The sequence below is a fragment of the Centroberyx gerrardi genome, chromosome 2 (assembly GCF_048128805.1).
Source record: "Centroberyx gerrardi isolate f3 chromosome 2, fCenGer3.hap1.cur.20231027, whole genome shotgun sequence".
In the NCBI taxonomy this organism is placed as follows: domain Eukaryota; kingdom Metazoa; phylum Chordata; class Actinopteri; order Beryciformes; family Berycidae; genus Centroberyx; species Centroberyx gerrardi.
The window spans coordinates 30,803,763-30,828,942 of record NC_135998.1 but is presented as its reverse complement, the minus strand read 5'-3'; the positions used below and the strand labels follow the sequence as shown (position 1 = coordinate 30,828,942).

The following is a 25,180-nucleotide window of genomic DNA, read 5'->3' as shown; positions in this document are numbered from 1 at the left end:
GGGAAGAGTATTAGAAAGATATGAGCTGTGTAAAGAGTAGGCTGTCTTACAACACCTATGGGGACGCATCGTCATTAATTCAGGAGATGCAACATGTTGCCCTCAAAATTCATTGTTCATATTTCTCCATCCTATTTCCCAATCATAACATGCCCTATGCCAATGATAATCACCCCAGATCTGGATATTCATAAGGAGCTCAGTGCCTATTTTGGGAACACTAACATCATGTAAACTAAAGGAAACACTGTGTTTGTTGATATTTGAAAAGCCCACTGTGCATTTCCAGATAGGGAGTTGTTGGGCATATTAGGTTCACAAAGCAAAGTTTGAGTTTTGTGCTCAAACGTCAGCCATGTGTTCTGAATCATGGGAAAAGGAGTGGTGGAGATGGGAGATCCTGTCATCAAAGAAGAGAAAAAATGAAGTGTTGATTGGATGAGTGAGGCGAGAAAAGTCCTCATTGTGTGTTTTTTTTTTTTTCTTTTTGGAGATGCGTGAGGAGGGAGCAGGCCTCGCTCTCGCTTCATATTCCTTTTCTGTGTGAGTGTGTGTGTGTTACTGTGGTCTAAAGCTGTGCTCTTGCTAAGGGATGTAAACATATGTATGCGGTGTATCGATAATGTTCCTTCTCTGAATGCTACACATCAAAAGTAGCTTCCCACTGAGCCCAAACATGTCAGCCGCCAACAGCTCTCTGAAACCACTTATCTCACAGTAGGACAGCATAACAGATGTGTATGGGAGCCCAGATCTAGTGTTTGCATGCAAGTGTGTATGCATGCAAGTCTAAGTTGTTTATCCCAAACCAGGATACTTCTGAATCTCCAGTTGCTCAATGTAACATTGTGAAATAGTATGAAAATATTGCATATTGTTACTTTAAACATTGTATTTTTGATTGTACCATTTGTAGTTACAATGGGAGGCATAGAGTGACAACAACACATGATGTTCCACAGGGCTCCATTCTTGGGCCCTTGTTGTTCCAGGTCTAACTGGAACAATTACAAATACCCTTTGATCACATGGTACCTTATTTTGTCATTCAAAATGTTTTCCCATAAAGGTGGTTATGGAACTCGGCTCTCTGTGTACAGAGCATCTGAATGCCCTGACTGAAATTGCATGGACATCCATAGGTGATCACAAAAAGGCGTATGCATGATGTAGTGCATTTGTGGGGGAGCCAAACGCAACAGGCAAATGTTGGTCAGTGGTAAACTCACTCAGCACCACTACTTTCTTGAGAATAACACACACACAATTTGAATAGACTCAAAGGGAAATATAGCAGAAGAACCTGTGGCTCAGAAATTCAGTTTTGATTCAGTCTCTTGATGAGACTTGTAGAAACATGGTCAAGAAATGAATTACTTCGGGATACATTATTTTGCTTGACTAAATTCTGCACACACCCAGTGAGAAATCATGTTTAGGCCTGTGGACCAGGCTGTATATATCTATTGTCCATATGGTAGCCTATATGTAATATCCAACATTCATTATTTTGCTTGACTAAATGCTATGCACTCAGTCATTTGATTTGTTAAACTATTTTGGGCTTTGGTGCACTGTTAAGTAGCTATGGGGCATTTAAAAATATGGTCAAAGAAAGTGAGTTAAGTAAATGTTAATATGTAAATAAATGTCTTCTCCTTAAGTTGATTAATATTGACTAATTTCTCAATGTGGCCTTCACTGACTCCCCCGATATAGAGAGGCAGCTCTGATTAAATCAAACCATTTCCCTCACTTTAATTCAAATTTAAACATGAGTAAGTGTTGCCAATAGCAATGGAGTCATCCACTGGTTGTGGAGGTGGATTCACAATAAACTAGTTTTCCCTTTTGCTATAGTACAACTCTCCAAGCCAGCACTTCAAATCACTATAGATTAAAAATCCAGCAAAAATATTGCTTTTCCACAACCAGTTAGTTAAAAGCAGTGGTGTAGTGGAAGATAAGATGATGGGTAAACTTTGAACTGCAGGTATCAACATAAGGCAAACAACCACCATTACAAAGAGAGAAAACAATTGTATTTTCAGAGTAGCATTAATTTGTATATTGTATTGAAGGGACCTTACTTTCACATTGCTTTTATCATTGTCATGCTTCTTGCTATTAATCTAGTTTATGAATTGACAAATTTAGATCATCAAGAATTATATCAACGTAAAAGGGAAGGCGAACCATGATAACATTGTGGGTAAACCAAAGTATCACTGTAGACCCCAGAGGCACTGATTTACTGGTCAACTGTTTAAGTCAAGGTAAAGCTGATCTCTCAAGTGTTACATGGCTGCTAACGTGCGAGTGTCCCTCCACTAAGGCACTGGTGATAAATCACAACAGAGCCCAGGGAAAATATTTGGAAAAGCAGTAAGCAAGGAAGCAACTGGATACTGGGTAAGCAAAAAATACAATAACAAGAGGAAATTGAATTATCCATCTATGAGAGCAAAGTTCAGCCGTGATGTCAGACCGTTATCTTGCCTACAGAATGTAAAAGGACACTCACCACTCTGAACCATCACTGTAGACGAGTACAGTAAACTTTTACTAGTGTCTGACAATCAGTAAGTATAGCTGAAATATTTAAACTAACAAGCATAAACGGCATTTAAAAGATAATTAGTTTGAGGTTTTGCTATAAGTCCTTCCAGCAATGATTCAAACTCATTTGGAATGGGAATTCACACTATTTGGCAGTGGATCTCAGGTCACCTATGAGGCACCTTTCAGCTCGCTTTTGTGGAGCTGGGGTAGGGGCATCCATGCAGACCAGCATGGAGGAGATCTAGTTTGTTTGAGGCCATCCCAGGCGCCAAATCCCAGCACCAGTCCTAAGGGCACCTCTGCCCCCTCGCAGATACCCCCCAATGTGTTGTTTCAAAGCAGCAGTGCCACTACTGCTGGGATGAGAACGTTAAACGGCGGCTCGAGTTTCTCAGGGCCCAGCCTGAGGGGGGCTGGAGTGGGGGGAGGCTGAGTAGACTGAAGTGGCGGTATCGCTTTACTCTGAGTGACTGGAGCTTTACCTACTGCTGGCACAGAGACAAACCATCAAGGCAGACTGCCATCCACCGCGGGAGCCACATGGTTAGACTCCGTTCGCATGCTGTGAGAGTTGAAGCTTAGCCCTGCGAGGGCCAATGTTGGCGAGCGTACAGCTTGAGAGGTAAAACCAGCGAAGAGGCTAAATGGGTTGAAGGGCTGCAGTACAGAGCATTGTACAGACTCACTTCTCAGTTATTTTGTTAACTTATATGCTACAAATTAAAAGACTTAAAGAGGCATTAAGGAATTCAGGACTTTTGGACAAACGTCCTTGGTCACAAATGTTTGCGACCAAGGAATTGCAACCACATCGACAAGTTTCTGGCACAGCCTACAGTCGCCTGTAACTGACAAAAATATAAGTCACACAGTTAAGATACTGGAATAATAACACTGCATTGTCATTTGCTTTTTTGGCCCGTATGTCGTTTCCAAAACGACATACGGGCCAGAAAGTGAGTTCTGAATGAATTTGTAATTGTTGAGTCATTGGTATTGATCAGCAACTCTATCAACCCCCACAGATATATTATGGTCCTCTTGTGCTATGGGACAGTGAAAACCTTACTTCATATACCTTTAAATATTCCTACGTAAACAGCTAGACAGTAAGTAACGAGACAGGAGGGAAAGAAAGCAATTAGAACCCATAGGTGGGTGGAAGTTATTGTAGCAGCACGGTCAAGGGGGAGGGGAGGACAGATCCAGCATGGGGTGGCAGAGGCTTTAATCCCTTTGATCCCAGGACAAACAGCAACGCCGGTCCGCTTGCTGGAGCTGGGACCGGAGGGAGACAGGGGAAGAGAAGGAGGGGATGACTCATGGCCAGTTTAAGAGGACATTCTCATCATCTGCTCAGAATGTCAGGCATGCATCGGAGACTGCCAAGCCCCTGCGGACCCCAAGGATTTGTGGCCTTCTCGACTTAGGGTCCATCCAAGTGTGGTAGAGGGAAGGCGACATGAGAAAACATGTCTCGAAGGAGCAGTTTTTCTCTGGCTCGTATGAGTTTCCACGTACAATCAACAAATCTAGCAGGGTGAGGCTAGTTGGCTATTTATAAGTGTCCCGATACTAGAGGTGCGCCACACTTTGAGTCTGCTAACTGGTACCGGCTGACCTCTCACGAAATGCCGAGGCGTTCTGAGGTCACTGTGAAGAAACAGAGAAGTTTGCCAAAGAAGGGCAATATTTTATCTGTTCCTAAAACACTCAAACACCGAACCTGTTGCAGTAAACGTTGGTCTTGTGCAACAGGATTTTAAGATGCTAAGAGATAGACACACCAGAGACCGTTCATATTGAGGAAACACGTTCATGGATATGTTCGCTGCTTTTGCTTATCACAGTTATTTTCTAAAAACTTCTTAGCCTAGAAGTCTCTATTATCTTTGCTGCGGAGGTATCTGTCAGTTCAAGGCATTTGACCACTGTAACATGAGGACCAGGATTGTAGAGGAGAGGTAGAATTTGCACCTGTTTATCCCATACATCTCTGATTGCACCGAGTTTCTCTTTCGCGTCAACCAGGTCTGGTATCACGGTCATCAAAGCGAATCAATATTATGTGAATTGATTCCAGAGACATTGTTGCCCAAAATACTGGCCTTCCTCTCTCTTCATTCCATAGACTGGCAGCTGCCTCTCTGTCTGACTTGTACACTCCATCTAATATTAGCAATCTAGTGTATGCATTGAAATCAGTCCGAGTCCAGTCCAGCATAATTTTCTCCATCATTTGGGGTATAAAGAGCTAACTAACCATCTATGTCTCCTTTACAGTCCAGATCACAGTCCAGATCATCAGCAGCATTGGCCTCTGTCTCTGAAACCTTTTCCCCTACATCACCGTCCCAGTCCAGAATCAAAGATAATGCTTCTTGCCTGGTCAATCTGCTGGAGCTCACTGAGGGTTTTCTTCAGATAGTAGCACTGTGTATTCTCACCATCTACATACTGTGAGCCCAAAAGCCCACTCCTACACGACTCCCTTTACTGAATATCCACAAAATATTTCACTCTGCCTCTGTTTGAAGCCGAGGTTGGGTCAGAGGACCTGCGGCACAAATCATTTTAGTTGGAGGATCTTGGGGAGTGTGGGAGGGGGATAATCTGCGGGTGCCAGGGCAAGGGTTGACCGAAGAGGCACGAGAGGCGATGAAACCCTATCTGCAAAGTTTTCATGAAGGGTTGTTATTCTAGTCGTGAGCGTGGCTGGTGATCAGCTGTGGTATCCAAACAGAAAAGGCTTTTAAGGAGCTCTTGCTGGTTCCTGTGTTGTTTCTTTGGGTTTACTTTGCGTTCCCCCCCCTCTTTTCTTTGCTCCCCGCTCCCAGGGGACGGAGCATATTTAGAGTTCCCGACAGCCTGCTGTGCCCGGGTGCAGGATTTACTCACCTCAGTTCTCTCCTTTGATAAACGGAGAACGCACTAGATCTTCTGGTCGCTAATAAAATAAAGCTGTTCATTTTTACAATTTGACATCCCACATGCCTCCTTGTTTGCTAATGAATAATGGAAGACTGACACAGAAGGGCAGGGAGCAAAAAAAATTAAGAGGCTCTACTATATCATGGATGGTCCTTAAAACATCACACTTCCAAGCAGAGGGAAGAAGAGCTGGTGGGTTAGTCGTAACTATTGCTCAATATAGAAATCCATATGGATTGCTCAGCAGCAGATTCATTTCCAAGGCTTTAGCAATGCAAAACAGTTCTTAAAGGTGTAATAAGTAAGTTTTTTACAGGCTTTCAAAACTCACTTTCCAGGCCAAGCCACACCTCATAAAATTATCATAAATTACTGTCTTTAATAATTTTTTTATTCTTAAATGGTGACTGAAGCTCAACTCTAACATACAAAACAATCTATTTTATTGAAATATCTGCAGGGTTTCTGTTCAGTTAGGGTTAGGGATGTGTGGGCGTATTACGAAATTAAGGTGTTTTCTCTTCTGGAGGTTGAATAAAGGAGGGACACGCCAGTTGGGCCAAAGCCCCGCAGACCACCTGCTACCTCTGCATTAGTTCTGACTCAGAGGAAGTCAATGAGAAGTGATATGGGAAAGAGGAAGGGGCGTCAGCACAGTTTTTGTGGGGGGCAGGTTTGGAATAATGTGATTTGTTTCAGCGCATCTGATCTTTCGGCCCTAACAGACTTTCAAGCACACTTGGACAAGTCAATAAGCCCTTTGTTTCGTCCTTGTTTCATCTTACGGCTACACCTCCCAGTCCATTTCAAGGTACTGGGCTCAAAGGACAAAGCCTATGAGGGCAAAAGGCTTTCCTATATGGCATTCCTGGAGGTAACAGGTGGTGGGCAAGGCCTTTGTCTTTCTCTAGATAATAACAAAGTGTGGTGACACTAGATCACCACCTGACTTTTTTTCATCGGTCCCATCCTCGAACCCCATGGTCTCTAACCATGGGACACAGAGAGCCAAGAGTCTGCAGGTTTTCATTTCAACCAAACACTACAGCAGTTGATTTCACTGATTAGAACACCTTCAACCAGAGAGGAGGAACTGATCAGCAAAATTGCCTGCTGTAGTGATTGGTTGGAATGAAAACCTGGATGCACATGGCTCTCGATGGTACATGATTGGAAACCAGTCCCATGATCCTTTGGCTGAGTCTTTGGTTTGATGGTTGATTAGGCTTGGTTCAGTGGGGACACAATTACTTAGACAGTTACCCAGTTACTTAGTTAGAGTGTGACCAAATCTATTCTCAACTCTTCCTCCATTTTTTTCTGTGCGCGACACAAATAGGAGATTAGGAGCCCCAGATTTCTGCCAGTGCTTTGTCCAGGACAAAGTGTTGGGTGAGCTTAGTGTCACAGTTAGCGATAAAAGTACAACTCGGTGTCAGTCAGCCACAGAAACACAGGGGTGTGCGAGCTAATCCCATTAGGAAATGAGGAGGGCACAGAAGAAAAGGACCATAGCTGGAGGAAACATGGGGGCAGGATGAGATTATACTGCATGTTAGGGGTCGATGCATCAGTTCTTCCGGAAACATGTGGTGTGTCAGTTCTGTGGTGAGTGCCAGAGCTAGATTAGATTTACACTGCCTGTCAAAAGTTTGGACACACCTGATTGAATGCACTATGTTTTTCATTCTCTTAAAGCCATTTTGATCTAAAGGCTAATGCTTAAATGCTTGAAATTTGTTTCTTAGACAAATAGAAATTTGAATTTCTTTCCAAAGCCTTTGTCTTTCCATCAAGGCAAAGGGCGGCTACTTCAAAAAATCTAAAATATAAGATAGTTTTGATTTGTTTAACACTTTTTTGGTCAGTGCATAATTCCATTTGTTTTATTTCATAGTTTTGATGTCTTTACTATTATTCTAAAATGTGGAAAATAGTAAAAATAAAGAAAAATGTGGTGTGTCTAAACTTTTGACCGGCAGTGTATATTGGAAAATGACAAAAAAAAACAAAAAAAAAAACAACAGCTAGCCATTGGCTGGAAAAACTGACATTGACCATCGAAGGAAAATCAGAGATCTTTTTTTTTTTTTTAATCTGGGGACACTTAATACATCAGGTGGTGAATTTCTACACGTACTGTAATACAGCTTTCTTATTCATCTATACAGAAATACTCGACCTAATATATTTTTCTCGAGGGGGTAACTTTTTATTTATTTAATTGTTTTTTTCTTCTTTTTTTAAACTTCCTTCCATTTTTGCTCGTTTATTGTATTATGTTGCTTAATGTTGTCAATTTAAATTAAAATACCAATAAACATATCCTTGAATAAAAGGAAAAAATATGTGTATTTCTAGTGGCCTCAACCTATTTATGAATTTTCAATCTTCTCTCTTAAATGTATATACAAATATAGAATTTCACATGTTCGGACCACTGCAGCTTAAACGATTATGGCGAAAAGTAACTTTGGGCCTTTCCTCAGATGCTTCTGCAGGGGAAAGGGGGTTACAGTGGCACCATCTGCCCACAGGCTGGTAGAATGTGGTGCCTGGGTGTGAAAGCGGGTATCTGGGTACAAAGAACCAGTATGGGAGCACTTGCCACCACGGTGCCACCGTCTCCTCACACCATGGTGACGGCTGGAGGGAGAAACCACATGGTGTTTGGACAAGCATTCCTCCAGTCAGGGAAAGTGTGTGAGGGAGAACGCAGAAAGGACGAGGATTTTGGAGAAAGCCGAGGCACTATGACCTCATTCCACATTCGTGTTCAAAGACGACACATAGTAGCATATCACATTAATACCGCACAGCCCCAATATGTTCATACTGTGAGCAACTTGATGGGTCGTTCTAGTCCCAAGTCCCAAGTCCCAAGTCAGTCGCAAGTCTTGAGGCACAAGTCTCAAGTCAAGTCCCAAGTCTAAATGTAGATTACCAAGTCAAGTCCAAGTCAAGTCCATGTCATTAATGTCAAGTCTCAAGTCTAAATGTAGAACAGCAAGTCAAGTCAGAACAAATCAAGAGTCCAGTATCAATTTAATATCTGAAAGAAAACTAAATATCTAGGACTTTTCAATGCAATATGGTTTTAATAGGATAAAAACTTGGTAAGCGCATCATGAGTTTGATTTCTATAATCAGTTTCAACTTCAATAAATTCAATCATTCCATACAAATTCTGAAAACAGAATTTAAATTCAGTCGTCTGCTGGAACAAATCTCATCACTTTCAATCTAAGTCATTTACACAAACACAAGATCTCAAGTCAAGACTTTAGAAACCTTTTCAAGTCCTCAAAGTACAAGTCAAAGTCAAGTCCCAAGTCACCAGAACCCAAGTCAAGTCAAGTCTCAAGTCTTCTCTTCATGCACCAAGTCAAGTCTCAAGCAATTCAAACTGTGACTCGAGTCTGACTCGTTTTTTGAGACATTTATTCCTGTAGTCTTCCAGATAAATGTTCTGGAGAACTGGGAAGCTTTGATTGGCTGTAATCAGCTTCTCACCCAGATGGGACTATTGTTCATGAAACAAAATCACATCAGTAGGGAAACAAGGATGCATGGAAATCCTATGAAAAGTTTTATCTGTACTCATATGTGAAGTCAGAATATGTAACAGTCATATGTTTCTCCCCAGCTCAAGTCATCATTTCACTCAACTGGTTTATGCAGCAAATACTCAAAACCTGCTTTAAACAAGACAAGCCATAAAAGTCCACAGTGGGGGCGCCCCAGTGGCTCACCGAGTAGAGCGTGTATTATAAGGCTCAGTCCTTCCCGCAGCGACCCGGGTTTGAATCCAGCCCGCAGTTATTTGCTGCATGTCCTCCTCTCTCTCTCTCTCTCTCTCTGTCTCTATCAATAAAGCATAAAATGCCTAAAAAAAAAAAAGTCCACAGTGGCTGGAAGGGACTACTTTTTTGTAATTATATGGTATCAAAGTAGACCCAGTGGGTGATCCTCAGTGAACTGAGCTCTGGAGATGGATCTGTCTTGCTGAGAGGGTCAAGTATGGGCTATTCAGACTCTAGCATTAACAAATAAACAGTTCCAGTTTGAAGAACAGGAAGAGGAGGATGGCTTGTTTCTAGCACCCAACGACATTTCAAGGCTTGTATCTGGAGCTCGGTGGGAGACCACGTTCTAGAGCAGTGATTCTCAACCTTTTTCATATCAAAGACCCCTAATTTAGTCCACATTAGGGCCACTACCCCCATTTGATGATATTTTGTCTCTCGGACCCAAATCTGAGAATATTTTTATTGCTAGATATGATTTTGTCCAGAATTCCATGACTATCTGTATTGTAGGTGGAGAGATAACAGTGAAACTATGATCAAAACAGTCATTCTTCTACATTCTCTAATTGTGTTAACTTAGGTTTAACAATTCATCAATTTGCTGGGGACCCCCTAGAACCCCCTCAAGGACCCCTGGTGGTCCCCGGACCCCACGTTGAGAACCACTGTTCTAGAGAGATGACATATGGTTATATATTTGTTATATATTATATACATGATGAGATTGTAAGTCTGTGTATTTTGGGTTGAATGCTTTTTGTCTAAATGCCTCTTTCTCTCTAAACCCCAAACCCCTTAAGGACCATAGCAGAATAAAGCCTCAGAGCTTTATTGTGTTATCCGTGATCATTTTTCTATTTGTGTGTGTGTATGTCTAGAGCATCCTGTTGTATATTTTTAATGATTTATCCAGTTACTTCATTCAGCCATTCAAAAGGGCTCAACAGTAGTAGAAAGCGAGTGTAAAATGTTCTAAAAATGTCGAATCATTTCATGCATTAACATCTGGCCAAAAATTATATCAAATGTTGCTTTTCCAAGAATCCCTGAGCAGAAATAAAGTGCAGCCAGTCTGTACTCTGTAATGGAATTACTGCAAGCAGGTAAGCAATTCATACGATTTCATCAGTTATTCAGCCAAATATAGTCATGCAAGAAGCAAACAGGTCCAAAAATATTAGGAGAATGCATGAATTTTACATAAAGACAGGGATACGCATATGTGCAAAGGTAGTCCCTAATCTGGAGTAGGCACTCAGTAAGCAACTTCTATTTAAAAAAAGGAAAATTATATTAATTGATTACAGTTCCTTATGGATATGTACAATTATCAAGAACTGAAGCAATCTTTTAGTAAATGTCGACATGCTTTATGGCCTTCAGACATCGTTTGCCAATCCTCGGGGACAACTTGCCTCTTAATATTTTTTCAGGTAGTGAGAACATCCCCATAAAGTGAACTTGCTCTATGAGAGAGCTTATGAGGATTGACTGCCTTTGATTAAAAAATCCCTTACATCTCCCTTGTATTGTGGATACATAACTGTTTTTTTCCTTGAGTGGGTGGATGAGACAAGGAGGATGATTCGGAGCACTGTAATCTTGAAAACATGCAGGAAGGTTCAGAGGAATCCTCACATCAGCGTCTATGAACCTGGTCCTGAACTCTACTTAATTAAAAAACAACACTTAATAAGACGAGGCAGCAGTGGCCCTTGTCCAAAAAAGCCCGTATCAGCACATATCAGCACAACAATATGCCTGTGTCTCACACACAAAGGGACAAAGTATACAATTCAATATAAAATGTCATGATTCAGCACTGCTTTGCCAGTTGGTAACAACTGCAAACAATGTCAAAATAGAAGGTTAAGACTTTCTGTTTCATTCCACCACTGCTCATTTGTTGTTAAACCAATGAAGTTAAGCTTGGTAAATAATGAGAATAATGTGATCCTTCATTGATACCTGTACTGCCATAAAGGCAAGTAGTAAAGGGTCAAAGGTCAAAGGTCAAAACTATAAATACACCCATAAATGCTATTATTATGATATACGTACAATTCACTTCTGTACCAACAATACTTGTATCAGTCGTTTTTGTCAAATTCACTTCTCACACAATCACATGTGAAAACCCACATGTGAATTCAAAGCACATGTGCTTTTTGGACACGTGTTTGTTGACATGTGAACATGTCGAATTTCCCCGAAATGAAGTTTCACATATGAAAGTAATATTGTCAACGGCAGGTGAAAGCACATGTTGCACATGTGGAAAAACACTTTTCACCTATGAATCGAAATTTTCAAATCTTAAGTAAAAACTTATGTCAGAAGACAATGTGAAAAAAAAAATTGATGTTAAAATATAATATTAAAACCAACATGTGTCCAAAAAGCATATGCGCTTTGAATTCATGTGTGGGTTTTCACATGTGACTTTTTTGGATAAAACATAACAAAACCCCACAAATGTTACAAAGGATACACACACACACACACACACACACACACACACACGCATGCACACCACCCACACATGCCCCCCTCCAAAATACATACAATTACAACACATTACCCCTATTTTAATGCAAAGCCTCCAGCATTCTCATTGGTTAGCGATACATCCACCTCAGCTTTCCCAACCCTCCAAATCAGCAGACACTCTTGCATAAAAAAAGCACAATAAGATCATCAGTGCTGCAGTTAACATCAGTGTAATCGCTTGTACATCTAGTTTGACAAGTGCTGACGAAAGTGAGAGCAGAGGATTGATTCATTTACACCGCTTAGACCTTAAAACTTAAAAGGCGTGACTGAAGCAAGTAATACACCCAAAGTTATTTGGCGATACGGCAAGGCACGATGTCGAAAAACAAGAAACCGCACGCCGATTAAAACGCCGTTTAAGAAGTGGGTTGAGGTGCGCCGTGGTGGGAGTATTAGGATTTGCAGTACAGGTAATTAAAGGGCGCTGCTTGTTGTCTGCTGCCTTCATTGCACGGTGCTGTCAGGGCTTTTACCTGCAGTCTGATTAATGACTCCTAAATGAGTCCATAAAAGCCAGAGAGGGTGTGAATTATCTAAATCATCTCTTACTCATTGGAGAAAAGCAGTGTTATAGGAGTAAATATTGTAGTTGTCATGCACTGGAGAGGAGCTGCATTGACAGATAGAATAGAATAGAATAGAATAAAATAGAATAGAATAGAGTATAATAGAATAGAGTAGAGTAGAATAGAATGGAATGGAATGGGATAGAGTAGAATAGAGTAGAATAGAATAAAATAGAGTAGAATTGAATAGAGTTGAATAGAATAGAATAGAATAGAATGGAATGGAATGGAATAGAGTAGAATAGAATAGAATAAAATAGAATAGAATAGAATAGAATAGAGTCGAATACAGTAGAATAGAATAGAATAGAATAAAATGGAATAGAGTAGAATAGAATAGAATAGAATAGAATAGAATAGAATGGAATGGAATAGAGTAGAACAGAGTAGAATAGAATAGAATGGAATAGAGTAGAATAGAATAAAATAGAGTAGAATAGAATAGAGTCAAATAGAATAGAGTAGAATAGAGTCGAATAGAATAGAATAGAGTAGAATAGAGTTGAATAGAATAGAATAGAATAGAGTAGAATAGAGTCAAATAGAGTAGAAAAGAATAGAATAGAAAACTCATTGAGGCAATTTGTTTTGCAGCTTAAAAACAGTTCAAGCTTCAGCACACACTAATATCACGTGGTTTCAGAGTTTCAGTGCTATGTTATGATGTCAACCCTCAGGTGACATGCACATATCAAGATAAAGTACATACTATAAAATGCATATAATACAATATGTACATATCTGGATAAAGTGCACACTGTGAAGTGCATAGCTCATAATGCAGCAGCATATTTAACTACATCATGAGTTAAATCATTTACAAGGCATGATGACATAATGACATAACAGTAGGTTTTGAAGTATGGTTTAAAGTAGAGGCAGAGAACAAAGAGTTAAACCTGCAGAGACAACCTTGCCATTGATATTTCATGTTGCGTTTTAAGTCTCCTTTTTCATTTGACATATATAGAGGTTTAGCAAGAAAATCCAGAGGCATAAATCATGATTTTAACCTGAACAAGATTGAATGAATGTACAACTCTAATCCTCACCATTGGTTATGATTGTAGTACCAACAAAACTGTGTGAATGGAGACTTCCAGTGAGATAAAAAAATACAAACTTTCACACGTTTGTGTCTGGGCATGAAGCATTTTCTTTGTTATATTTTCACCTTTCCACCTAACCACTGCCACATGGTGCATTCAGAGCTGTACAGCAGTGATTCTCAACCTTTTTCATATCACAGACGGGGATGAGATTTTGTCCCTTGAACCCAAATCTGAGAATATTTTTATTGTTAGATATGATTTTGTCCAGAATTCCATGACTATCTGTATTGCAGGTAGAGAGATAACAGTGAAACTATGATCAAAACAGTCATTCTTCTACATTCTCTGATTGTGTTCACTTCTTGTAAATGAAATAATGCTGAAGTTTAAGAATTCACGTCCCACATTAAGAACCACTGCTGTAGAGGATAGTAGAGAGGGAAGTATTCACACACTTGTTTGATTTTAGCTAAACTGCAACTGGTAAAAAAAAAAAAATTGCTAATTTCTTTTCATGTTACTTATACTTCATTTTTAGATTGTAATAAGGGATTTTGAACACTATTTTGCCAAAATGCACCTCTTGCAAGTGATGTGATATTCGGTCTTTTCAATGCATCTCAATGAGATTGTAGTAAAAGTCAAAGACAGGAAAAGTTCACTGATAAGTATTTTCCAGATATAGCTGCAGAAGGATTATGATTTATGTCTTCTTTGACACTTCAGGAACTGGACTGCCATCCATCATTGAACCTCAACCTCAGTACTTTTATGAGTTTATCTTAAACCTTCATGTTGGAAAGGACTTCATGTTGTTTAACAATAAAGAAACATAGTATAAGAACAATTCTGACAGAAAAACATAGTTCAACCCCCTTAGTAGAAGATAAAGAGGAAGTATGAGTAATTTATAAAATAAGTTCATATGAATTTTTTTGCTATTGAAATTAATCAAATCAAACACGGAAGCTGAATTTGAAATAACTTTTTGATTTTTTTTTTTTTACATTAACACACATTTGTAGAATTTTTTCACGTTGACAAAACTTTTTCTTTGCGTAGATTTGAGAGAAAAATCTAAATTGAGTACATTTTGAAATAGTACAAGTTGTAAAATAACAATATGGGTGAATCTTTCTTAAGCAGCTAACTACAGATATCCATTCATTTCAGTTGTGGGTCTCTTGTATCTTGTTTTTATTCATGTTTGCCCATCAGAGTTTAATAATCTTACTGTTTTTCACATTGACCAATAATTCTGGCCACCCTCTCTCCTACCTGCAGACATTTCTCATGTCAATTTCTATCATCTGGTTTTCTGCCCGGGGTTTGATCCAGAGTGTGACTCCCCCAAAGCTGAAATTAAACCCCAAACTCTTGGCTGTTTCTTAGGCCGGCGGTTCCCAATGTGGGGTCCGGGGACACCCAGGGGTCCTTGAGGGAATTCCAGGAGGTCAGTCTAATTTCATTCTGATTTCACTCCCTAGAAGTATGCATAATTTGCTCATAGGTTTCACTCTCCACCCTGTTAGTATCAACTCACCTACAGTATACAGTATACAATTACAGAATTCTGTATCAGCTGTCATATTTAACAACAAAAATCTTCTCAGCTGGGGTTTTTCATATAGGACAAAATCTTAAATCTTATTAAATGTGGTCTAATGCAGAGCAATTTTGGGGTCCTTGATACTGAAAGGCTTGGGAGCCCCTGTCTTAGGTGATGTGGCCAAACTGCGGCTATGAAATTCCCCATTGTGTCCAGAAAAAGCACCAAAGCTGGCCGTCGTGTCGGGGGAAGTCTCTTGCATGTTGCCAATTGTTCCTCGCCAGACTTCTAGCAGGGAGCGGTGATGTCGCGGCGATGGAGGCAGCGGCGGTTTAAAGCTCCGGGAACAAAGGGCCTTTAAAGCTCCCTGACAGCCGTGAAGAGGGAGCACGCAGAGAGACGAGGAGGACGGGCAGACGCCCCGCTGGCCACATGTTGTCCAACCTGTCTGTGTCCCCCAATACACACTGTACTGATAAATACCACCATGCTGCAACTGCCTCGGATTTATCACTGCTCATAGCTAGAGATGTGTGTGTTTTACCAGGGTGGTCGGACTTAGGTACACACACATGCACACACACACACGCACACACACACACACCATATCTTAGTGAGTCCAAATTTCATCTTGTAGTTTTTTATAATAATAATGAAGAGCAAAGTTAAAGAAAAAAATCACCAGAAATCTCTAATTGGAAGCCATGTCTAAAACACACACACACACGCACACACACACATACACACACACACACGCGCGCGCACACACACACACACACACACACACACACACAAACATACTTTAGTGAGTTTTATCATTATAATGAAGAGCAAAGTTAAAGAAAAAAATCACCAGAAATCTAATTGGAAGTCATGTCTAAAACACACACACACACACACACACACACGCACACACACACACACACACACACACACACCTAAACTGCATGCATCATAGCATATAGCACACTATATCAGCTGTATACTGTATGAATTACATCCCATTGAATACTAACCCTCTTGTGTTAACGAATAATAAAAATAGAATATAGATAAGCCTACAAATTAATATGGCGATTGAATTCATAACTTCAGAATTAATAAAAGGTTAATAGTTTTTTGCTAAATTTCAACAGCCTATAAAATAAAAGAACTCCTATAATTTCCATGTAAGTTATATCATGAATTATATTATTTGCGTCGCTTGTTAATAGCGATAACCCCCAAAACAAGGGCCAGAAATAGAAAATTACAGAAATGATCTTGTTCCAAACAAATCTTAAATTAGATTATTACCAGACAGGGTAAAATAGGAATATGCGTATTTACAGACAAATGATAATCATCGTGATTTCCTTTATTTTTATTGTGTCTCCGCTGCCTCATATCCCGTACAGCTGCTCATCTAACGTCATCACTGTAAACGGATTCATGGCCTTTATGAGCCTCGGCATTCTCGCCAATAAACAATAAACCATACAGATGCTGCAAATAGGCGACACAACGCAATATTGCATTCGACATGAAGTAGGCCTACCTCTACGAACCAGTAATCCTTTAAAATACCCTTACATTTACATGAATTTACCCCTTAATTCATGCAAAATCCCCTTAAAATGAGTTAAGGGAGTTATTAATGGAGGAGACCCCATCAAAACCTCCTTAAACACCCCCTTAATTTTTGACTCCTTGCTTTCTACTTTAATGTCAAATTCAGGGAGACAGGAACTTTCAATTAATAACTCATTAATAACTTGGAACCAGTACAAAAGGCATGAAAAATCCCTTAATTTCTACTAACCTTACTTTTTTTTAAAGCTGTTATTTGGATAATTAATGGATAATTAATGTTTATGTAATGAGAAATTAAGGACATTTCAGGCTTAGGCCCAAATTTTACAAAGCAGAAAATGAAGTGTAACGCTTCAAAGTGTTCGGCCTATGCGTTGTTTTTTTTTTTTATCATATATATATATATATATATATATATATATATATATATATATATCTAGGAAATTGTATTGCCATCTAAACCCAACAGCTACCTATACAGAGGCAACAGAACTAAAACCACCAACTGACGCAAACTGACGCAAAACGAAACCAAAACATCATTTTGCAATTTTCCAACATTTTGTAATTTTCCAACATTTTGCAATTTTCCAACATTTTGCAATTTTCCCACAGTGACAGCAAACGACTTTCTGTTTGTCTGAAAATGTGAAATACGAGTCTTACTGTTGGTAGTCGACTTTGCAGTAGAGCTTCCTCTCCCGGGAGTAGCAGGTCGCGGTGAGCGGCTGCTGGCACGCCGCGCACTGCAGGCACTCCTCGTGCCAGGACGCGTCGTTGACCCGCATCAGGAAGCGGTCCGAGATGGGCCGCTGGCAGCCTTCACACACGGCCCGGTGCGGACTGTCCGCTCCTGGAGGTGGGGGGAAAAAAGTAAACGTAAAAATGTCAAACGTCATGGGCTGTCGGGTTATATGAAGGTAGAGATGGAGAGGAGGAATCAAAACACACTTGTGACGTGTAACAATTTGCACATATAGGCTACTGTATAACATGCTTTTTTTTTATTCTCCTAATTATCTACCTGATTGTTTTGTCTGTGTGGTGTCTTACGTGTCTCTGCTGTAAAAATCTGAATTTCTCTCTGGGATTAATACAATTCTGATCTATCTATCTATCTATCTATCTATCTATCTATCTATCTATCTATCTATCTATCTAAAAATGTACAAGGGTGTCGATTAATTAAACGCTAGCTATGGCAAAATTCCTGCATATTAAGTTATTAACCACCAAAACTTCTAGACCCGCTTTAGAAATAACAAACTAACTGACAGACTGAATTTGTTGGGACAAAGAGGAGCAACGACTGATGAATGAGTTATTATTATTTGGTCAATGTGATAAATTAATAGATGTAGGTCACCCAACTATCAGCTTAGAGGAACTGCTCCTGAATGCTCCCCTGACATGACGTGTGTGTGTGTGTGGGGGTGTGTGTGTGTGTGCGTGTGTGTGTGTGTGTGTGTGTGTGTGTGTGTGTGTGTGTGTTTGTTTTAGATATGGCTTCCAATTAGATTTCTGGTGATTTTTTCTTTCAACAAAAATAAATTTCATTTTCAGAAAAGTAATAGGCCTAATTTATTTTTAAAAGATCCTATACTCGCATAACTTACATTCTACTTACGATTTTGTACACTATGAATTTAATGAAAAATGATGTCAGTCTAAAAAGATGCTAAACTCTATTTCCTAAAATAAAAAGGTGAGTATGCTGAGGTGAGGTTGGCTTGCCCTCCACTATATTTCCGCCTATAGACGTTTTTGCCACACACACACACACACACACACACACACACACACACACACCTACATACAATACAAAAAGAAATATCTTTGATGTCAGACTCTGTCTTGAGTAATAATAATAATGATTAGAATAATATTAATAATTATTATAATTATGATAATAATAATGTAATAATAACAACAACAACAACAACAATACTACGTCTTCTAATAATAACGACAATAACAACAATAATAATAATGATAATAATTATAATTATAGTAATACAGTAATAGCAGAAAAGTAAGGTAAATAATGAACAGAAAAAGCAGAGAGGCAGCTACACAACCAAGATGAAATTGTTGTAGCCTAAATATTGTTTTCATTTGCATGGGTGTTAATAGTTAATAACATGGATTCTATGTTTCTACGTCCTAGATTTTACCAATTTGTGTTTCTAGAAAAGCGGTTTTTCCGTCCGACACATAGCTGGACTTGGACCCAGAAAATCGTCTTTCTTTGTCGGCTTTAGATCAGGGCTTCACGGGGTTTCTTCCACGCATAGAGCCAGGACCCCCCCCCCCCAAAAAAAAACCGTCCAACTCACCGATCAGAACATCCAGAGTCGTCGCCCCAGCCCGCAGATGATCTTCAATTTTAATATCGCTCAGCATCTTTGAGCAAGCGGAGTGATTCCTGGCCGAGAAGTGGCTCTCCAGAGACTCCAGACCTGTTGCAATTTCCATAACAATGTACGGTCAGAGTGTGGTCTTTTCACCCCCAGACACCCCCCTCCTTATAACTGCACATACACCGCTATGCAGAAGCTTATGCAGAGGCACCAAAAGAATGAGCGAAATGATGATATTCCAGCCGAAAAACCCAGAGGTCATGGTATAAAAATCTTCATATTTGTTGTTTTTTCATAGACATTTCGGCCGAATTTAGCTTTTCTTCAAGATTGCTTGCAGAGAGAAATGAGGATTTTTCTTTTTTTTTTTACGTTCAATACAGAGGCGGCGAGTTCACGGCGAGTTGTCCGGTTCTCCAAGAAAGATTTGGTTGTAATCAAGTGTTGTAAATCCAATACGGAGTGGAGAAGGTCCCGAAGCGCTAAACTTAACGTGCCGTGCCGAGCCGTAGTGTCTCCCGAAGACGGTGAAGCTGTAAGGTGGAGGCGACCGGAGAGAGAAACCCTCCCCTTGCCCTCCTTGTCGCACTTTTTTCTGCACTGTTTCACAGCGGCAGGTTGCGATTGGTGCCGCGGAGCCGGATGGGTCCGCCTCCAAACGCAGAAGCCACAGCAGAAAGCCTGGATGCAATGTGAGGATGCGTTCAATTACACTACGAAACCAAAACTCTTCATTTTATCCCTGAAATGTCCTTATTTTTTCATTACATGGACATTAATTATCCATTAAAATAACATAGCTTTAAAAAAAGTAAGGTTAGTATCATGGGTTTAGCCTATGGGATTTATTCATGGGTTGGTTCATGGAGACACAAAATTAAGGGGTTTTTAATGCCTTTTGTGCAGGTTTACAGGTTATTAATGAGTTATTAATGGAAAGTTCCTGTCTTCCTGAATTTTATATTAAATTAGAAAGGAGGCATAAGGAGTCAAGATTAAGGGGTGTTTAAGATGGTCTTGATAGGGTCTCCTCCATTAATTTTAAGGGGATTTTGCATGGATTAAGGGGTGAAATAATGTAAATGTAAGGGTATTTTAAGGGATTACTGGTTCGTAGACATATGAAATTTGGCGAATTTAAAACAGGTTTCTGACTAAAAAATGTCATTAGAAGATATCTGGGCTTGTGACATTTGCATACACATGCAAAGTTATTATTGTCTGAACCCTGACTGTATTTAATATGATCAATATACTGTGTATAGGCTACACGTAAAAAATATATTGACCAAAACAGTTACAGAGCTGATTTTTGCATTATGCTATAGGACAATCTTCCAATACTGCCTGCATTTACCATACAGCTGCACCATCATCATCATTTTGTTTTAATATGAATTGTCATAACCCACACTGACATCTACACCTGCCGATTGATTGTGAAGCGCCGAGTGAAGATGCATATCCACATTATAATAAACCAGCAAATAAAACAAGAAGATAGCCGGGAAATGAAATGCATGAAATTCATCACTTCTTTACTAAAGGACTGACATCAACTGTCTAAAATGCAATATTCATAAGCTGTCTGGTCTTTTGTTCATGTGACACTCAAAGTCATCTGACAGATAGAAGTCGGCGTGATATATCGGCTTTTATTAGCGGCAAATAAAACATTAAACCATGGGTCAAATTCAGTTAAGTTAGGCGAGGAATAATTAAAATGTCCATATAACATAGGCATATACTCAAGTAAATATGGTGAAAAATAGGTTATAAATTAGAGGGTTGTGTTGGATTGGAATTAGGCCTTTGCCCATCCAACACGCATGCGCAGTGGACAGATTTTTAAACTGTAGGCCTACATAATTGGCAATAGTTTTGAATTAGACCTTTATATATTAGACATAGAACACACTGAGTAGACAAACTACTTTTCCCGAGTTATGCGACGTATAACTTAGGCTACTTCACACACAATTCCATGTGTATGAATCAATATTTCCTCAAAATCTCAAGGGAATTTCGCAATGATGAGAAGGAAAAAGAAGGAACGATTTCAGGAAAAAACAAACACCTTGAAGATCTATGATATAAATTGCGCTCTCTCTCTCTCTCTCTCTCTCTCTCTCTCTCTCTTTCTCTCTCTCTCTCTCTCTCTCTCTCTCTCTCTCTCAGTGTGAGCTGAAAGCAGGAGTGGTTCATCGATCTGCCGGTCACACTGATGTATTAAAAACACATTTTATCATAACCAGAGATTTTTATGCCTTTTACACCCATGCGGACTTGAAATGTGGACCTAAAAGTAGACCTATACGGGCTTAATTTAAGTTGCAGTTTATTTCTTTTGATCATGACCAATTACAGTATGTGCATGGCAAAGGATAATTACTGACCAATATGGTTGTTTTTTTTTATTTGAAGTTAGATTGCATTTCATTTTATCTTGAAAATGACAGAAAATCGCCCTTTTTGTGCGCAATCCGTTGGATGTGCAGTAGATTTCACTTAAGTCATTTGTAAAAAATGTCGTTTTCATAATAGACTTAGTGTTGTTCTGTCAGCTCATTGTGACAAAAGGATGATCCGACGCTATTACAACCCATTAACTGGGCAGTGTAAAACCTTATAAAGGCCTGTAAGCTTCGCCGCTGTTTGCTTGATGACCTTGAGGTGAAATGAACCCAGCTGATGCTGCGGAGAGCAAGTTAGACCGCAGCCACTAAGAGAGAGGCTGGAATATCATCAGCACTAGTCTGATAATATAGTCCCTTTTAATGAAGTAAGTGCATTAAAGTTTAGTTTAGTTTAAACTTAGATAAGATAAGATATGTTAAGCGCTACGGGCTCTTTTGGGAAAACACACCCAAAAGAGTATATTCATTATAAAAAACACATTATTGTTATTATTGTGCTTATTACGATTATATTGATTGTTATTATTATTATCATCATTAGGATTATTATTTGGAAGAAACCTTGCAGAAGGTAATTAACGGGGGTCGGTTCGGGGTTATAACATGCCAATTACCTCAAATTAAAATCAATGACGCAATTACCCTTAATGTATGCTGAGAATGAAACATAATCTTTAAGCCTGCAAAGGGCTTGTTTTTGAGGCTCCAAGTAAATGCTGTTGGTCTGTATTGTATTTTCATGTTGTATATCATCTCTGAACAAGTAGTTATTGTAATCCTTTCCATCATCAGAGCTATAACCAACTAAAACATGAACATCGGAATTGGGATGCAGTGTGTTACTGGTCCGTTGGGATGTTGTGCCGATATACGACCAAATGAATTTTCCACTGACCGCATCTTCCAGTGTTCAGGGTGGATTTTCCCCTCAGGACAGGCGGGTTAGAAGTCCACCAACACGCTCGTTTTCAGGAGCCTATCCTGACGCCCTGTGGTCAAAATCAGAAGTTCAACAAGAATAGAACACAACCATTCAGTTTTCTCTTCTATCTAGAGTTTCTCTATTGAGAAATAAGTCAGAATCTATATTTTAATCAAATTAGACTAGATTTATACCAGACTGATTCAATTTAGATATAAACCCTTTCTTTTCATTAATTCCACCGAAAAACTCAAGTGTTTCACAATTAGGAGTCGCCTGTGTATACTGGCCGCAAAACATAACCATTCATACCATTAAGTGACTATAGTGCGTGTTTGAGATGTCTGCTGTAGGCTCTTGGCAGTCAAACTTAATTGGCAAAAGCAGCTGACAGTCCGTCATTTAGACACTAAAGGGTTGTTCAAATAAAAATGAGAGAAAATGTTTTTTTGAAGGATTTCATGAAGGATACGCTCATATCACACGCGATAAAATACTTTCAAAATGTAATTATTATAATTATTAATTATATGTATGTAATTATTATATATCACATCTTACACATCTAGCTTACTGCAAGTAAACCAATTGTGGAAGTCACAATTTAATTTAATTTAATATTTTATTTGATTTGATTTGATCTTATTTTATTTATTTTTTTATTGTTTTTATTGCTTTGCTTTGCTCTCTCATTACATATTCAAAATAAAAGCAGATGACGTTAGGGATATTAAGAAACCATACATTAGTAGTTGATATTGCCTAATGCATGTGTGCAGCAGGTGTGCAGCACGCGCGTCCCACTGGGATATAATTGGTCAATTAATTTCCGTTCACACTTTATCTTACTGCCAAAGCAAGAGTAGACAGTATACATATAGCCTATTATATAGCCTACTGGTAAGCAACTTTTGCAATTTGATTTCTTTTCCTCTATTCAAATTCCCTACGTTATTTCTCCTTTTATAAAACCCTGGATAAAAAATCCGCATTAAATGTACTTAATAGCATGACTGGTTTTGCTGTAAATACAATAAATTATGTTTATATTTATTTTAACTAAATTCGATTAGAACCAGTATCATTGTATCTTCAGTTTAATAGTTTTACTTTGGACTGCTTTCCTACTTCTAAAGTATTTTCAAATATTGCCATTCATTTGATATTTAGAGACAAAATAGAGACAAAAAAGGTACAAATAAAGCCCCTGTGAGCTGGAGAAATGCAGAAAGCACCAATGTTTGTCATAAATGAAATAATTTCTTATCTTGAAATATGGTCATGTTGATATTTTAATACTTAGTGTTAAAATTTAACATGCATAGAGAGGCCTTAAATGACTCATGTAAACAGCTGGATTTCTTTCTTCCAACATGTAAAGCTTTGGGGCTCATGCCAAGCAAACATGTATAAAATTTGATTTGAGGAAATGTGAATTCATTCAATACACTTGAAACCAGGGAAAGGGAAAGAAAAACAAAGTGGTATCAAGTAGCTCTTGCACATAACACCAAAGGCTTAAATATTTCTTAAGTCAGCACTCCAGATGAGCCACAGGCTTGTTTCTATTGGGCCTCCATATCAGTAATAGGTTTTAATGAGACAAAACTTGTCAAATTTTTGCACCAAGCAGAAAATTATTAACAATCCCTTGCTCAAAGGAAGAACAAACCAAAATAACGAATTACCTTTATATGTTATAATATTGTATTTCAGTCAATATTATGGTGACAACTCACTTTTACCCCTTCTTGCAATAGAACCATTATAGATGTGGATATGGTATGAGCATTGTATTCTACGAGAACTGTTAATGTGATGAGATGCAGTTCAGAAACCTCTCTTATCATGGATGAGTTTCTATTTTAAAATCCAGTCTCCATGAAAAAATGGTCTGACACAATTACATGCCCATTAGTGTTTTTCTCTGATTCATCATACAACAAAACCACCAGAAGTCTTATTTGAGTTGATACCTTGGTAAATGTTGTATATCATCATTTTCCATGACACCATTCAGAGATAGAGCCACACCTTGAAAGTGACGATCTCATTGCTTCATCAAAACCACAATTAAACAATGTCACAAACAATTTTATCTGCAACTAAATAGTAATTCTTTAAAGCATGGAGTGTGAAAATGGGATGTGAGCACCAAAGTAGAGGAAATATATGATTGATACCTGTTTAATCACAATGAAAAAAGTCATTAATTGTAATGACCCTTTAATTTGAATGTTGTTGCTTGGGGTTTCATTGCCTTGTGTAGGCCTACCTTAAAGAAGTACTTGACACTTTAAAAATGCTGTCGCTTTGATAATACAGCCGTTAAAATGATGACTCAGCTCCTCTAGGTCCAAGTATGGTGCGTCAACTGCCACTCCTCAGCGAAACTAAATGGCAGTGTCACTGAAAGTCAGGAAAAACCGTGGTCCTCTGTTGACGTAACAGTCAGTAAAAGGCTGTTTCTACCCAATGCTGCCAAACAATGAACATGCAAACAAACATTAAAGACATTCAAAATGTATTCAAAATCATATTCTGGCACTTAACAGCTATAAGCAAGAGGCAACAGGCAGGTGCTCTGACAAGGCTGATTTCAGTATTTCAGTAATGTGGTTGTTAAGCACCAAGTCTGAATATGAATGGCTTTGCCCAAGTATCTCCTGACTTACAGTAACTGAAGAGTTGGCTGACTTAAAGGAATAGTTCACCCAAAATTGAAAATTCAGTCATTATCTACTCACCCTCATGCCAGTTGAAACTCTGGTTAAGTTTGTTAGTCCATAAAACACACCCGGAGCTTGCCAGCACAACTCCGTAGCAGCGTTCTCCAAAACAACTGAAGTCTTCAGCGACCGATCTTTAGATCTCATGGTGGTAATTC

The 25,180-nt window shown here is 39.0% G+C and overlaps 1 protein-coding gene across 3 annotated transcripts in view; it reads right to left on the bottom strand.

Annotated features, from left to right (window-relative positions):
- Positions 1-19,069, bottom strand: part of LOC139926003 (LIM/homeobox protein LMX-1.2-like) — a 69,769-nt gene extending 50,700 nt beyond the window's left edge. For 2 of the 3 annotated variants that reach the window (XM_071917551.2, XM_071917552.2), the window contains exons 1-2: positions 18,931-19,069; positions 17,261-17,447 (exon numbers count right to left, since the gene is read on the bottom strand). In XM_071917551.2, coding sequence (XP_071773652.1) covers positions 17,261-17,447; positions 18,931-19,069 — 326 coding nt within the window. The remainder of the gene's footprint in view (positions 1-17,260; positions 17,448-18,930) is intronic. The other variant, XM_071917553.2, reaches the window with a different exon arrangement.
- Positions 19,070-25,180: the final 6,111 nt, after the last annotated feature.